Source organism: Piliocolobus tephrosceles, chromosome 8 (genome assembly GCF_002776525.5).
Source record: "Piliocolobus tephrosceles isolate RC106 chromosome 8, ASM277652v3, whole genome shotgun sequence".
In the NCBI taxonomy this organism is placed as follows: domain Eukaryota; kingdom Metazoa; phylum Chordata; class Mammalia; order Primates; family Cercopithecidae; genus Piliocolobus; species Piliocolobus tephrosceles.
The window spans coordinates 112416198-112434061 of NC_045441.1; the positions used below are offsets into that span (position 1 = coordinate 112416198).

Consider the following 17864-nt stretch of genomic DNA (forward strand, 5'->3'; position numbering starts at 1 on the left):
TTTAATTATTAAACACATTTTTACTTAATTTTTAGGTGGAGCACTTCATGGGACTGGTATTCAAGAGAACTTTAAGAAACACTTGGCTAAACTGAATCACAAGGCTGTGCTGAAAAGAGGATTATAGGAGTAAATACCCCTCAAAAAAAATCAAACAATAGCTAATAGAAGGAATGGAAGGGTTGGAATAAAACCATTCTAATGTTGGCCGGGCGCGGTGGCTCAAGCCTGTAATCCCAGCATTTTGGGAGGCCGAGGCGGGCGGATCACGAGGTCAGGAGATCGAGACCATCCTGGCTAACACGGTGAAACCCTGTCTCTACTAAAAAATACAAAAAACTAGCCGGGCGAGGTGGCGGGCGCCTGTAGTCCCAGCTACTCGGGAGGCTGAGGCAGGAGAATGGCGTAAACCCGGGAGGCGGAGCTTGCAGTGAGCTGAGATTGTGCCACTGCACTCCAGCCTGGGCGACAGAGCCAGACTCCATCTCAAAAAAAAAAAAAAAAAAAAAACAAAAAAAAAACATTCTAATGTTACAAAATAACAAAAAGGAAAATCAATTCTTATGATAATTTTGCTGTATTAAATTATATCTGCATTTTTAACATAACTTGCTAAGCTTGGCTTGTTTCAATAAAAAGCAAAAATTGATAATTGCCCTTGAAATGAAAAGTAGGCAAGTGGACAACTTTTATATTGTATAAAATGTTCATTTGTGATGTTTTTCAAGGTTTATATCTATCTCTTTACACTTTGTAGTGATTGTATAATAGAAAATAATTATATCAATTTCCTTACTATTTCATTTATTACTCACTGAAAAATTATCGGTATGCACCAAAAATATTATAGGAACAGAGAATACATTAATAAATGCTTCATATATTTTTCCCTCCTTGTACCTCTTCAATTCTCAAGTATCAGGCCTTTCTAAATAGGTCCTATTATTTTTCTGTATCTTAGAGCCCTGTTTGGTTTTTTCATAGTATATACATTACGTAAATACTGTTTGTTTATGTGCTTATTGTTTTCTGTATTATACCATAAAGTCCCATGAGGACCAGGAATCTGTTTTGCTAGCCAAACCAGGACTCTGTTTTGCTAACCATCACGTATTTTGCACCTAGCATAATGCTGGTACACAGTAGGAGAGCTTGGTAAATAGCACTGAAAGAATCAGGGAGGGAGGGACAATGAATAAGCTATGGTCTGTGAGCTTTTAAATCCCAATTTTCTATACTCTGTCTTCTATCTCCTAGGCTCCTAACTCTTTCAACTCTTACTCTAGGTATAAGTATTTCAGTATATTAATTCACCAGTGCCTCCAGAGCCAGGAAGTTTTTTTTTTTTTTTCTCGCTGGTTCTATACCTGCCTCTGATTTTTTTTTTTTTTTTTTTTCTGACTTTGAAAATCCAGTTTTCTCGGTCCTCCAAAATACTGGTATTCCACAGGGTTCTGTCTATAGTCTTTAGAGTCTTCTTGCTTTATCCATCCAATGACTGAATTTGAAGGATTCAACTTTATAGGACTAAAATAATGCCTGGCACATACATGGGGGGCACTCAGTGAATATTTGTTAAATGAATGTTGACTACACCAAGATCTTTATTTCCACACAGATAAATCTTCTGAGTTTCAGACTGATATGTACAACTGTTCATGTCCATTTGAATTTCCCACAAACACCTACAATTCAACATACGTCTTCTCACTCCCCATCCTTCAAACACATTCTCCCTTTGTGGTTAATGTAAATGTTGCCCAAGACAGAGACCTAAAGGTCAGCCATGATTCCTTTTTCACTTCCAATGTAAGTCTTATTATTCCTAGGTCCTTCATATCTTTAAAATTTGTCCCTTTTTCTCTGTTTATACGTGACAACCTTGATTAAGCTCCTCGCTGTTTCTCACTTGGCTGCTGTATGATCGATCTTTTTTGATCCACTCCATACCATTGTCATAGCCCCTTTTCTAAAGTGTAAATCTGGTCACATAATCGTCCTTCTTATACTTCTTCAGTATAGTTTTTAAGACCTTCCCATAGTTTTAAAGACCAAATCCAATATTTTCAACATGTCATAAAAGACCCTTCATCATCTGGTCCCATTTCACCTCTCCAATTTAGATTTTTGCCACTCCACCCTACTTCTTCCTATGTATTTAGTTCCTCAAACACACAAGTGCTTTAACACTTGCTTGCAATTTAACCTGGAATGACTCTCTCCTCTTGTCTTGGATACTTCTAATCTTTCTTCATGGAAGACGTCAATTCTTCTAAAATATCTTCCCTAGGAACTTAAACTGGATTGGATAATATCTCCCTTTTTATAGTACTTCTTAATTTATATATTGATAATTTCTTCATTTATTTATCCCCTTTATTACACTAGATGTATTTTGAAGGCCAGATGTATCTTATTAATAATTATATTTATGGACTTAGCACATGCCTGGTACAAATTGGCACTCAATAGATGTTAAATTTAATAAGTCCCTAGACTCAAGGAGCTTACAAGCTATTAGATGAGAAAAAACAAGTTAACAAAAAGTGCAATAAAGTATTATAGATGCTTGAATGAAACCTCTCCAAAATATAATTCAGATTTTAAAAGTAAGTGGGGTGATAATTTTTTTCCTAGAGGGATTGGGAAAATCTTACAGGACCTGATCCTCGAGTTTATTATTGAAAAATGAATAAATATTTAAGTTTTCATTTTCCCTTATCTCTTTTGCAGTTTGGCTCATGGAAATAAGTCCTATTGACTCTGTGGTCTAAATGTTGGTGTCCACCACCCAAATTCTTATGTCGGCACCTAAAAGGAACCAAACATGTTCGCTCCAACCTCATGAATGGAATTGGTGCTTTTATAAAAGGGGCCTGAGAGAGCTCCCTTGCCCCTTCCATCATGTGAGGATGCAGCAGCAAGATGCAGCAGAGAGCAAGCAGAGAGCAGCAGAGAGGATGCAGCAGAGGGCAAGCGCTTACCATACACCCCATCTGCCAGTGCCATGGTATTGGACTTCCCAGTCTCCAGAACTGTGAGCAATAAATATCTGTTGTTCATTTACCCAGCTTAATGTATTTTGTTATAGCAATCTGAATGGGCTAAGATACCCTATTCACCAATACTCTGAGAATGAAATGAAAGAATAAATGCAGAATGACTTAAAAATACAAATAAACACATTGAAGCAAGCCATTATTAGTAAATGATCAGACACAGAAAGAAGTTCAGGACTATGAGACATTCTTGTTGTTACTGATTTGGGTTATATGAGGAGTAAGCATATTGTAGAGGGCCAAGCAATAAATATTCCAGACTTTGTTGGCCATATGGTCTTCACCGTAATTATTCAACTCTGTCATGGCACAAAATAGCCAAAGGCGGTATGTCAATGAATGACTATGGATTTGTTCTAATAAAAAGTTTACTTTAAAAATTAGGCAGCAGGCTGATTTGGCCTTCAGGCCCACAGTTTGCCAGTTTTCTCAGTAGACCATGCAAACAAACTATAGCCTGCAGTCCAAATAAAATTAGTTAAACTTCAGAAAAAAAATTTCACATTCTCTGTTTTCATTGTAGTACCTATTCTATGGTTTTCATCAGAGTCAGAATATTTGAGAAGAAACATTAGCTACAGGCAGATGTATTTGTTATGGCCTACTTGTCCAGGAGGTAATAGAAGAAGGTGCTGTTGGTTTGTAAATTACACTGATAAATATAACTATTCTCAAGGCAAAATTGATATGTCAAATAAAATTTCTAATAATATTTGATATCTATTTGCAAGATAAACATAGTTATATTTCTGTCTCAAAATAGGATTTCATCAAAAAACATGGACTTTTGCAATCAGAGTACCTGAGTTCTCTCTTAGTTATGTAATTTACCGGTTCAGCAACCTTTCTACAAATCAATAAATAGTTCTAAAAGTTAAATATTACCTCACACCAACTTTGTGAATTAAATGAGATAATGTTTTTTAAAAGGTGCTTTGTTAATTATTAGGTTGTTTTGCTAAATCCAATAGTCAATATCTAGTTTTCACATTAACTGACTTATCAGCAGATTTGACACACATAGTCATTGCCTCATCTTCAAAACACTTGCTTCACTTGGATTCCAGGCTTACACACTCTTCTGGTTCCCCTCCTACCTCAATAACCTTTTCTTCTTAGTCTCTTTGGCTAGTGCTTTCTCTTCTCATTTACCTCTTACTCTTGTAGCTATGCAGAGGTCAGTTCTTTTTCCTCTTTGCTTTTCAATCTTCATTCATTCCCCTAGTGATCTCATCAAGTCTTAGGGCTTTAAATACCATCTATATTTTTATGAATCTCAGATTTATATCTGCAGATTAGCTCTCTCCTATGAACTCTGGACTCTTTTGTATTCAACTGCCTACTCAACATCTTCACTTGACTATTTCAAACTTATCTGTCCAGCACTGAACTCTAGGTATCAGCCCCTCTCCTAGAGTAAGACTGCAGTTCCCATCATCTTCCCATTTCAGTTGATAGCAATTCCATTTTCCCAATTGGCAGATAAGCTGTGAGGCATCTTTGACACTTTTCTTCCAACCATATGCCATATCTAGTCAATCTGGAAAGTTTGCTGATTTTATCTTCACATTTTATCAACAATACATTCGATATCTCTATTACTGCCCTTGGTCTGAATTACCATGGTCTCTCACCTACTGCAATAACCTACTATCTGTCTCTTTCTTTCTGTCTTGTTTCTCAACACAGCAGCCCAAATTATCCTTTTTAAAATCAAAGTTAAGTTGATCATGTAACTTTTGTGCTCAAAACTCTTCAGAGGATCCCATTTTATTCAATTTTAAAATCTTGCAATGGCCTAGTTTGACCCTGCCTGGTCCATTGCCTCATTACATTACTTACCTGACCTAATCTATCATTCTCCTCTTTAGTTACTCTCTTCCAATTACACTGCAGATGCACCTGCAATAAGGTCTTTGCACTGGATGTTACCTCTTCTGCAATAGTCATTCTCCAAATATTCAAATGGCTAACTCCTTCATTTCCTGTCTTTGTTCAAGTATCACTATCTCAAGGAGGTCTAACCTGACCACCTTATTTAAAACTACCAGTCTCTCTGATCCCCATTACCCTGTTGCATTTTTTCCACAGCACAAAATTACCTTTCTAGCTCACTAGACTGTATAATATTTCTATTTATCAGATACATTGTTCATTGCCTCCTTCCCTCTAGAAAGATAGGAAATATTTTGCCTGTTTTTATTCATTGGTATGTTCCCAAATCCCTGGAAGGGTACCACCAGGTGAATATCTATTGAATCACTGAAAAATACATGACATTATATATACATGTGTATTTTCACATTCATATATGTAAAATTTATATATAAATATTTTTGATGACAATAATATTAATGCTTGTTTTGAAATATCAAATTGAACATACTCTACATACTTTAGCATTTCAGGTTTAGTTCAACAAATATGAGGAAAGTTTAACATTTGTTGATATTCTTCAAATACAGTAATGGGCTCAGCAAGATACCAGTATTTAGAATTGGCTTAATAAATAGGTAAAGTGATAACTATCATGGCCAAAGAGAAAGGTGTTTAGGGCTCTAAACTTAGATGAGGGCATTAATGACATGGTATCCTACTCAGTGACAGATCTGAGATTCAAAGATGCTGCAGTGGCCTGGAATTATAGTTTAAAACTTTCAAAACAAACTTTAACTGTGAATATTAAACCTCATAAGAATGCTTGATACTTAGTTTTAGTTTGTATCATTGTTTAACATACATTATTTAATTTGATCGTGACAACAATGGTGTAGCATTGTGTGGCATTATCTATTGTGTAGCATAACAATTGTATAGCATTATCATATTCTACTTACAGATGATAAAAAAGAGTTATTAAAGGACATGATCAGGGTCCTCTAAGTAATCGGCGATAAATGTCAAATTCTAAGCTCAGGCCTTTTGACTAAATCTCTAGCTGATTCATAGTAGACTGTAGCTTTGGTCAGCTAACTTATTAGGAAAAGGTAAGTTACTCTGTTGGGAAAAAGGATCGCAATTCTGAAGAACAGTTTTCTCCACTAAAAGTTCTGAGGACTATGATTTGCTGCAAGTTCCAGTTAAACTTATAAGGTGAAGAGAATCACATAAAGTTTAAAACAAACTTAGGCTGAAATGCCGTAGGTAAGACGATAGGCTAATTTACCTTTGCAACACTCAAAATATTTCTAGAATCATCTATTCACTTTTGTGAATGTATAAATAATACCATTGGCTAACATATATGGAGTACTTACTATGTAATGAAATTTACATTTATTAACTCATTTAATTCTTAAGTCTCATTGACAAACTAGAGTTAGTTTCAGGAAGAAAAAAGAAGATGGTGGTGTTGATGGAGTTGGAAATGGCAGATTTGAGGATAGGAGTTGAGGTCTGGAAACCACTAAGATTCAGGGTGGGAAGAAATAAGGAGGAAACGATATTAGTTTTCAAATTCAAGCAACACTATCATGCAAAAAAGTGAGGTTTGTTTATGAAATTCTACATGTTAGAAATAAGTTTAATGAGTCTGTTACTGAGTTTCAGATGTGGGCTCAATAAAGCTGAGTTATTTATGAGTTAAAATTATTCAAAAATAATGTGTATCTCCTTGAGGGATATTAGAGGCCCATAATCCAGAAAGCCTTTAAACACTTTCTGAATGATCTCATCTGTAAGAGATATTGGATGGGATCCCTGTTCTGGGGGAGAAGTGACCAAGAAGAATTCCCTTTCAAGTCTAAGATTCTATGACTGTTAAATTAGTGTGGGGATAAAGGACTGTTGGGCAGGTGTCTGCAGTCAGAGTGATGCGAAACTACCATTGGCACCTAAAATTTCGCTGCCTTTAGTCAGGCCCTTACACACCAGAAAGAGGCAGACATATATATCCTTGGCAGCTCCTACAAAGCCAGCCCTTCCCAGGTACTCTTTCCTCCTGCTTCCCTCTAATGTTTGTATGTCTCTTCCTGTAACAGCTTGTTACAGAAATGCCCCATGAGTCCAGTGAATCTCACTTCTACTTCAACCTCTTTTTAACAGTCAATTCAGTCAGTTTTATTGTTATTAAACCATAAGAGACAAATGTATAACTCTTAAACATACCTATCTCTGGACACAGAACCATCCAAGCCCATAGGACAGGGGTTAAAAATTTGACACCCTAGTTTTAACAACTCATCAACCCCTTCTTTTTTTTAATTCCGATATTAAAAGCCATAGAGCATGTTGAAGCATTTAAGATGCTTAATAGATTATAGCTCTGAGATTCCTTGGGGCAGCAGAATGTCAGCCTGGAGGCAAGAGGAACTGAAGTGCAGCCCTGGCCACTCTTCCAAATCAATGGCCATTAGATAGAAAAGACTCAGTTATGTGGGAGGGGAAAACCCAGTTAGAAAAGAGGAGTGGAGAGGATAAAAAGTGCAAAAAGATCGACCGGGGCTCCAAAATCAGGAAGAAGGACATGAAAATAAAGAAGGGAACCATTCCTTTCACAGGAAGAAATGTAATCAAGGGTTAGTTAAAAAGAAAATGAAAGACAGGTGAGCCGCAAGAGAGCCATGTTAGACCCAGGCAGAAGATAGAAGTCCAAAGGTGATAAACTGCACTGACTGGCATCTCCAACTTAACATCTCTCTTGAGACTGTTTCAGCTGTGGTTTAGATAGTTGTTTTCTGGGTGGCTGGAGACTGTTTTCAATGCATTTGGAAAACCAAATCCACTTTCTTCAGATGGGTACTCTTAGATTGTATAGAACCAATAAACACCTCTTAGCATGAATAAACTCCTGGAGCTATACATGAAAATTAGTTTGGCTTTATCTTTGGAAATGGCAGGTTTCTGGAAATGAACACAGGGAAACTTTTTCTTCATTAAAAACAAAATTGTTTTTCCAATACCATGAGGCTGAATTCTGCTGAATATAAAAAACTTATGAAGGATGTCAACAAATTTTCCTGTTTTTGAGAGGGAGGCACCAGGCATAGATGTCAGTGAGAGAAGAGGGGACATACATTTCTCCTACTGACATGTATGAATCAAGAAGTTGCAGCTTGTATTTGTTCTTTGAAGGTGGGCACACATGCAGAATGCCAGAGAGGAGAAATAATTGGAAGTTTGGGGGACTTACATGGAACCGTACCAACGGGATGATTTCTCCCTTTAAAAATAACTTTTCTCAATGGAAATCTCAGTACAAAACAGGGAATCAACTTATGACTTTGGCAAGAGGACTTACCTTCTTAGAAGGCATGATCCCCAACATGGGGAACATTAAACTAGGTAGCAAAGCTGTTACCGACAGGGGCAATGCTTCTGTAAGCCAAAATATGGCGACCACAAAGAGTATGTAGGCGCATTCTGTTTCCTGGTAAGAACAAATGTAAAGCAAAAGGTGATATCATGAGACTGGAGAAGTCAACATTCAACCACAAACATGTTTGCTTAAAGTAAGAAGATCCGAAGACCTCTGCATCTTTGAGTTGCCCCCAAATATTCATTTCTTAGAAGTTCTAAGAAGCAAAATTTAATAAACATAAAAAACTAAGACAGAAAAAAAATCCCCATTCATTACATTTATTTCACATTTCCCTCAAAACAGACAACATCATCTAGTCCATCTTCTTGCTCAGATTAGTGTATATAGATGTTTGCACTCACCTTCATTTGGCCTGTAAAATGCACTCCCCCATACTTCTGGAGTACAGAAATAGCCAAGTTACAGCCTTTCCCCCGGGGGCAGGACACCTACCTTTTAACTGCATTCCTTGGTGCCTGGTTGAGTGGGACCCAAGCACTCCTGCCTTCCTCTCCTTCTAACTAAAAGGAGAAAACCAACCTAGGAGTAACCTTTGCAGTACTGTGTCTCAGAGAAAAGACATAAGTTGTGTGGCATGGATGAGCCTGAATACAAGGTGCTAGCTGGTTCTGTTCACCATATACACCCCCTGACATAAGTGTTGAACATCCATGTCAACATGGGTCTTTGGGTGGAGAGTCACAGTCCACTCAGATGGCACAACTTTGGTAACAGAATAAAAAGCAAATTTTCAAGAATCACATTATTACCTGGCCCAGACTACTTCCATATTTTAAGTAGCTCAGTCCTGACTTAAATCAACCAAAAGTCAGTGACTTTTAGTTGTTTATTGAAAACAATCGAAGAATCCTCATTTTGCATTCAAATCCACCTTCACTCTAACTATAATGTCTTATTGCAGCACCTCCTGACATCAATTTTCTATATCCAAAGAATCTTCTTTACACACTTTGTTGATATTTGAGTTCTGATCCTTGCTCCTCATAATGTATCCCTTTCTCTGAACTCTAATTCATAGTGTTCAGTCAGTTGGTATACCAGCAAGCCCCCAGATCCTTTACATGCTAGTTTCTGCCTGCCTGTGCTCACATTCTAGATCCTTTGACCGTGTTTGATCATTTGGCTGAAGCAGTCACAAGCTGATGGCCAAGTCTAGCAAGACAATTCTTTGTATTTGTTCACAAATGTTATAAGTCTTTGTGCTTAATTTGAGTCAGGATTTACAAATAAGCAGGTTTAATGTTAAAAATAAAGTCTGAATTCCTTCTCTTAACAAACAGATATTTGGTAACATTGGGATCATATTCTTCCATGGCAACAGTTCTCCAGGGTCACCTTTAGAGATTGACTTGTATTTTTTCAGTTCTATACAGTACTACTATATTAATTCACTCATTCTCTTACATCCTCAGCTTTTGTCAGCATTTTAGTAAAATATCTGGTAGGAAAAAGGTTGTCTATTTGCTCTGCCTTTCAAATATTGCTTTGTCATTCAAGAATCAACACTTAGATTGCGCATTTGGACTTCTCCCCTCTGCCCCTCTGTGGTCGATGAACCAGCAGAGTCAGCATAATCTGGGCACTTGTGAGGAATGTACGACATCAAGCCCTTCCCCAGACACACTGAATCAATCAGCATTTTCAAGCTCATAAGGTTATTCTTATCTAGGCTAAAGTTTGAGAAGTACTGGGCTATACCCTTTTCCAGACCTTCTCTTTCATCTTTCAATCTGGTTCCAGAAACTTGCTTCCAAGTAGTTTCCTTTTGCCTAAGCCGAATCCCTGAATGTATAACCCATTTGGAAAACTTGTCCACCTTTTGATTTGCAGTTCAAATTTATGTCTCATCATGGAGTTTACCTGAACACATATGTACATTTTGTATTTTTTCATAGGAGTCCCAGTGGATTATAATTGCAGCTAGCTAAAGCACCATATCTGCATTGTCTTTGATAGCTGCCTTCCCAGAATTTGTGGAAATTGTCACCTTTTTTCACATCTGAAGAAAACCAAAGGTCTGGAAAAGGAGGAAGACAGAGTTACTCCCCGGAGTGCTCTTTTTTTAAATCCTTATTTTTTTGATGTGTAAAATTGTATGTACTGTACTTATCATGTACAACATGATGCTTTGAAGTACCTATGCATAGTGGAATGACTAAGTCTAGCTAATTAATATGTGCATTCCCTCACATCATTATTATCTTTGCACTGAGAACACTTTATATCCACTCTTTTTAGCATTTTTCAAGAATACAAAATGTTATTAACTACAGTCACCATATTGTATAATAAATCTCTCAAGCTTATTCCTGCTCTTTTGACCAATATCTCCTCAACCCCGAAACCTGATCTCCCCAGACCCTGGAAACCACAAGTTCACTCTCCACTTCTATGAGATCAACTTTTTTAGATTCCACATGAATGAGATCACATGCTATTTGTCTTTCTGTTCCTGGCTTATTTCACTTAACATATCCTTCAGGTTCATCCATGTTATAACAAATGACAGGATATTTTTCATTTTATGGTTGAATAGTTCCATCCTCTCTCTCTCTGTTTGTGTTTGTGTTTGTTTGTGTGTATGTGTGTGTGTGTGTATACATATCATATTTTCTTTATCCATTCATCTGTTGATGAACACTTAGGTTGATTCCATATCATGGCTATTGTGACTAGTGAAGCAGTAAACATGGGAGTGCAGATATCGCCTCGATATACATTTGGATATGTATCCAGTAATGACATTGCTGGATCATACAGTATTTCTATTTTTAATTTTTGGAGGGAATGCCATATTGTTTTTCATAATGGCTGTACTAAGTTACATTTCTGCAAACAGTGTTCACATCCTGACCAACACTTGTTATAATAGCCATTCTAACAAGGGTGAGATAATGTCTCACTGTGGTTTTCGTTTGTATTTCTCAGAAGAGTGAGGATGAGCAATTTTTCATGTACCTGTTGGCCATTTGTATGTCTTCTTTTGAAAAGTCCATTCAAAATTTTTTGCTCATTTTTCAATTGGGTTATTTGCTTTCTTGCTATTGAGTTGTTTGAATTCCTTATATATTTTTGATATTAATCTCTTATCAGGTGAATAGTTTGCAAATATTTTATCCTAATCTCTAGATTGTCTTTTCACTCTTGATTTTGTCTGTAGTGAAGAAATTTTTTAGTATAATGTAGTCCCATTTGTCTATTTTTGCTTTTGTTGCCTGTGCTTTTGAGGTCATATCCAAAAAATCATTGTCTAGGCCAATGTCATGGAGCTATTCCCCTGTTTTGTATTCCAGTAGTTTCATAGGTTTTGGTCTTACATTTAGTTATTTAATTCATTTTGAGTTGATTTTTGCATATAGTGAGAAATATGGGTCTGATTTCATTCTTCTGCATGTGGATATTTAGTTTCACTAACACCATTTATTGAAGAGACTCTCCTTTTCCCACTGTGTGTTCTTGGCACCTTTGCTGAAAATCAGTTGGCTGTAAATGTACAGATTTATTTCTGATTTCTCTATGGTTTAATTGGTTCACATGTCTATTTTTATGCCATTGTCATGCTGTTTTGGTTTCTATAGCTTTGCAGTATATTTTGAAATCAGGTAGTGTGATGCTCCTCAGCTTTGTTCTTTTTGTTCAAGATTGCTTTAACTATTTGCGGTCTTTTGTTTCAATACAAATTTTAGGATTGTTTGAGTGCTCTTTAATGGGCAGGGTAGCCATCTGCTCCAATTTTCTCAGGACAGTGTTGTTGTAAAGTTTCCTTTCTCATTAGTATTTCCTTTTATTTTCAAAATTGTCCCTCTTTGGCTGATAAATTAAACAAGCATCCTATTGGGTTCATCCCAGGAATGCTTCCTTCCTACATTTCCTTTTCTCTATTGTGTGACTTTTTCTTGGTCATGCTTGGGGTTGTGAAAGAATGCAGGAAAGCATTCTTTCCCTTTAAAGTCCTTAGGCATTAAATAGCAGAAGGTCAATTCAAACACAATACCAAGTATTTTCTTTAAAAACTATCCTATTAAAGTATATAGGGTTATTTGTTCACTTTAAAATCAAAGATCTATGAATAATCTTGCTAAGAAGAAGAAAAGTAAAAGAGATAGAAAAAAAAAACAACCATTTTCTTCTTTTCTGTTATTCACATCTATTCACACACACACACACAAAGAATATGAGGGTGAGTTATTTTTGGTGGACAAGTTCTTCTGATGAAGAAGAAAACTACTCAGAAGTTGTGGAACTGTGTTGCAACTAAAAAGAGATCCTAGATATTTGATTTTAGGACCGCCTTTGAGGCAGAAAATAAAGTAGCTTCATTTCGTCACTAGAAATTCATAGAGTGACCCATTATTTCAAGCTATATTATCTTTGTCTCTTGTAAATTTCTTCCAAATTTTGTCTCTTTCCTCTTTTTCTTCACCTTCTTAATAGACCTCCTACTCCTAAGAAACAAAACCACCACAAATTGTTTACCACCATCACACACAATCACTACCACTACTACCTCCTCAAGAGAACAACGGTCAAACAGCAATAAAAGAAGACCAGTTGTCAATTAAGAGTATGAGTTAATCCTTCCTCCCCTACAATCTACCCCCCAACTCTGCTGGAAGTTGCTGATACATCTGATATTTTTATTAAAACTTACTCTGCAACCATAACAAGTAAACGTTTTAATCACATTTTGTTCTGAAGTATTTTAGTATTATCAATTCTTAAACTGAATGATAGCAACAAAAATAATGTGTACTTTTTTTAACCCAATTTTATTTTTATTTCTTTTTTTTTAAATTATTATACTTCAAGTTCTAGGGTACATGTGCATAACGTGCAGGTTTGTTACATAGGTATACTTGTGCCATGTTGGTGTGCTGCACCCATCAACTCGTCAGCACCCATCAATTCGTCATTTATATTTTTTATCTTGTTTATTTATCATGAAGGACATGACTGTAATGATTTACAGTTATGACTACCACTGACTTTACAATTTTTTTTAAAAAATCATGATTCCTTCTCAAAATAAAGAGAAAAGAGGGAAAAAAAGTCCAGAGGACTTCCTCAAAAATACTACTTTTCTGCTTAAAAATCTCTGTACTTCTTATCACTTCCAACAGTTAGCATCAAGAAGTTCAGCAAACAAGCCACACCTAGCCAGACAGAGGCGGTTGTGTAGAAACCAGGTGGAATTCCATTAGATCATATGAAATGTCATGTCGCTTAACCCTGGATACCTGCTCTGTGTGTATGCACTGCACCTCTTTGGCTCATTTATAGCAGCTCCATCTTTCCTAGTATAAGATTTCCTCACACTACCAGAGACATGAAGTTATTATAGTATGGACAGTTCCTGATCCCTTACATTATGTAAAAAATATATGTATTAGAAGTTTTTTGGCATGTATTCTTTAAAAGCATTTTCAAAATTATAAAATATTTAGAACATAGTAAAAATATACAACAAACGTATTTGTACAGCTTATCATATTTAACGAATGTTGACACTTTGCCACATTTGCTTAAATTATTTTTAAACAAATAAAACATTCCATATTCAGTTAAAGACTGATGTTAAAGTTGAAGACCACTCCCTCATTTCCTTCTCCTCCACCATTCCCAAAGTTAACCACTGTCTAGAATGTGGTTTGTATCCTTTCCATTTATGTTTTTGTGATTATACTACATGCAGACATTTATACATTAATAACACGTGGTTTTAAAATTAAATAAGGTTTACTCTATATGTCACTGTGCAACTTGCTTTTTTCACTCAATATTTTATGTACTTCAAATACATTCATGTTGCTACATGTAGATCTATTGTTACTTCATCTTAAACAGATATAGTATTCCTTTTTATGAATATTTTACCATTTATTTTTCTGTTTTTCTGTTGATGTTTGTTTGGATTTTTCCCCAATTTTTTACTATTATAAGGCTATGGACATCTTTGTACCTATCTCCACATGCATGTCTATGGAAAATAGATTGTCTTAGCTAGTGGAGAAAACTAGCATCAGAACTTCAAATGGGAAGGACTCCATTTGAACTTTACTAGATATTGCCCATTTGCTATCTAACATGGTTAGGCTTTGCATCCCCATGTGAATCTCATCTTGAATTGTAATCTCCATAATACACACGTGTCAAGGGAGAAACCAGGTGGAGGTAATTGAATCATGGACATAGTTTCCCCCATGCTGTCCTCAGAATAGTGAGTGAGTTCTCATGAGATCTGATGGTTTTACAAAGGGCCCTTCCCCTTTAATTTGGCACTTCTCCTTCCTGTTGCCTTGTGAAGAAGGTGCCTCACTTCCCCTTCCACCATTATTGTAAGTTTCCTGAGGCCTCCCAGCCATGCTGAGTCAATTAAACCTCATTCCTTTATAAATTACCCAGTTCTTTATAGCAGTATAAAAATGAACTAAGAAGCTATCTGAGATGGTCATACTAGTTTATATTAACACCAACAATGTTCAGAAGTTCCATTTCACCATCCTTGGTATATTGGATTAATTTATTCATTTGGCAATCTGATGGTATGAAAAGTTCTTCTTATTTAATTTGCATGTTCTTGAATACCAGTGAAGTATTTTCACAGTTATTGAACATAATTGTTTCTCTTCTGCAAATTCTATATTTATAGTTCTTTTTCACTTTTCTGTTGGGTTATCTATATCTTTTATCTCATGAATTTGTGGAGTTATTTTTAGATTCTTAATATTATTTCTCTATAAACTATATATTTGTAAACTTTTTTTTAAATCTCTGGCTTGTCTATGAAATTTGCTTTATTGTATTTTTAATTGACAGGAGGATTTTAATTTTAATGCAGTGATTTTTAAACTCTTCTGTTGTTTCATGTTTTTACCATATTTTATAAGAAAATATTTCTATATTATATATTTCCATATTTTTTCTAAGATTAAATTCTTTTCAAGTGTAGAGCTTTAATTTTTTTGTATAGGAATCTAACACATTTTTTTCTCAAAATGAATAGCCAAAGTGCCATGCTTTTTAAATTGAATGAGCTCATCTTTTGCCTAGTAATTCATGTTGCTACATATTTTCTATGCTGAAGTTCTCAAATGCAGACACACAAGCTTCTCGTCTCTTTATTTTGTCCTCTCCCTCTCCCACTGCTGCCTTCTAAAAATCAGTTCTTGCAGAATTACGCTCTTTTAACATTTCTAACTTTTCAATAAGGTTTACAATCTGTATGACAACTCCTTCATCTTATATGTTTTTCAAATTGCCTTAAAAGTGTTAGATTTTCACTCTTTATTTTGAGTTTTAAAATTACTATCTCAAGTTGTAAAAATTTTGTTCAAATTTTCATTCAAATTACACAGAATCTATGGAGTAAGACATAGCTTCAAGTATTTTTATCTATGAAAATACTTGAAATATGAAAATATCTATTTCTCTATTCTTTCAGGTGTCTATTAAATTTCTTCTATAATACTTTGTAGATTTCTCCAGAAAAGTCTGTTATATATTTATTAGATGTTTTCATTATTGTTGAAATGAAAAATTTATCTAATTATTATCCTTTTGGAGATTTTTTTTCTTCTCGATTTGGAAGCTTTAAAAAAATCACATTATTTTTAATCTGAAATCTCATTCATGATGTGCCTAAATATAGACTAATATCTAATTAAGTTGTTTGTACTTACAAATGTATTTGAGAGCTCATCTTTTTAAAAAAAATCTAGAGAATTCAGTAATTATTACTTTGAATATGACTTCTTTTCTAGTCTTTCACTTTCAGTAATGTCTTTTATACATACGTTGAGGCTCTGAAATCATTCTCCAAATGATTCTGTCACTTAAAAATATCCTTTTATATTCTATCTGATATTTTTGGTAAATTCCTAGTATTCTTTCTCAGTTCACTGAATATATCTTCAAGGATACTCAGTTTAAAGTTTATTTCATCTTGTAGTATACTATAAGAGAGATTCCTTGGTTATAAGATTAATGATAGCCATAAGGCTTATTCAGGCATCTTGCTGATAACTACATGTCACTTAGCAGTATGTTACATAGTATGGTTGACACTAAGTGTCGCTTAGCGATGTGATGCAACCTGGCTTGGGGATTTCCAACCTTGGCCTGGGAATTTCCAGGAGACAAGGCTACCTCGGATGCAACTTTCATAAACAAAAAAGGCTTACTCTTTCAAGAATTGTTTAAACTCCCTTTATGAAAGACATGTCTGGTAACTCACCTGGGCTGAATACAAGCCTAAGTAAAGGGGAAGTGTCCTTTAAATTCTGAGACTGGTCACTGGACGGAGGCCCTCCTGGTCAGTCAGTCATCTGACTGCATCTGGCCCATGCCACTGGCCTGCTCTTCATCTTCATCTTGGAAAAGTCAGAATAAGTTGTTGAGCATTAGAATAAGCTGTCTAAGACTCATATTTGACATTAACCAGATGAAAAAGGAGAAGCTGTTGAGAATAAGCTGTTGAGCATTAGAGTGTCTAAGACTCATCTTTGACATGAATCAAATGAAAAAGGAGAAGTTGCCCCTGGGGAAGCTGGTTAACTAGGACCACCCAGGTGCCTCAAACATGACACATCTATTGAGGGTTTTGTTTGTTTTTTAAACTTCAGTGTCAAAATTCCAGGATATCTAACTAGATTTATTTTATACTCTCCTGTTCTTGCTTTATATTTTGAAAAATAATTTGTTTCTCTTTTTTTGGGGTTTTTCCTTTTCTAACTTGTTGATTTCCCTATTATTTTCATTTCTTCTGAGCAGATTTTGTCAGTCTTTCTCTAGTGTCTTATTGTATTTTGAAATTTTATTTACAAATTTATTCTGAGTGGTAGCTTTATTCTTGTGTTTTCTTTTTCTGCACTCCTTGTTTCTCATCTAGCACTTTTACAGTTTCTTCCAGTCAGTTCCTAGTTCTTGGTTCATATGTGCCTTATCTTGACACCCTAGAGTTCTTTTCTTGCCAGCATAGCATGGATGCAGTCATCTAGCTGAGTTAGGTAGTATGGATGATATCTTGGCTGGGAAGCTGGGCAGTGTTTGCTTCCTGTGAGCCACCACAGCCAGCGGTCAATCCAGCTCTTTCTGTCTTTCACAGGTTTGAGAAAACCATTTTCCAGCCCTTAGTTTCTGGCATTTAACCGGGCTCTGGCCCCTGAATGGCATGGGAGTGCTTTCAACCACAGGTTTCCACCTTCATGCCACTTGTTTGCTCTTCCTTCTCATCCTGATGTATAGAGATTTTTTTTTTTTTTATTATTATACTTTAAGTTCTAGGGTACATGTGCATAACGTGCAGGTTTGTTACATATGTATACATGTGCCATGTTGGTGTGCTGCACCCATCAACTCGTCAGCACCCATCAATTCATCATTTATATCAGGTATAACTCCCCAATGCAATCCCTCCCCCCTCCCCATGATAGGCCCCATTGTGTGATGTTCCCCTTCCCGAGTCCAAGTGAGCTCATTGTTCAGTT

The 17864-nt window shown here is 35.8% G+C and overlaps 1 protein-coding gene across 1 annotated transcript in view; it reads right to left on the reverse strand.

Moving 5' to 3' along the window:
- The window catches only part of SLC13A1 (solute carrier family 13 member 1), a 94988-nt gene that overhangs the window by 61584 nt on the left and 15540 nt on the right, over positions 1-17864 (reverse strand). The window contains exon 2 of the mRNA XM_023223543.2: positions 8299-8427. Within this exon, the coding sequence (XP_023079311.1) occupies positions 8299-8427 (129 nt within the window). The remainder of the gene's footprint in view (positions 1-8298; positions 8428-17864) is intronic.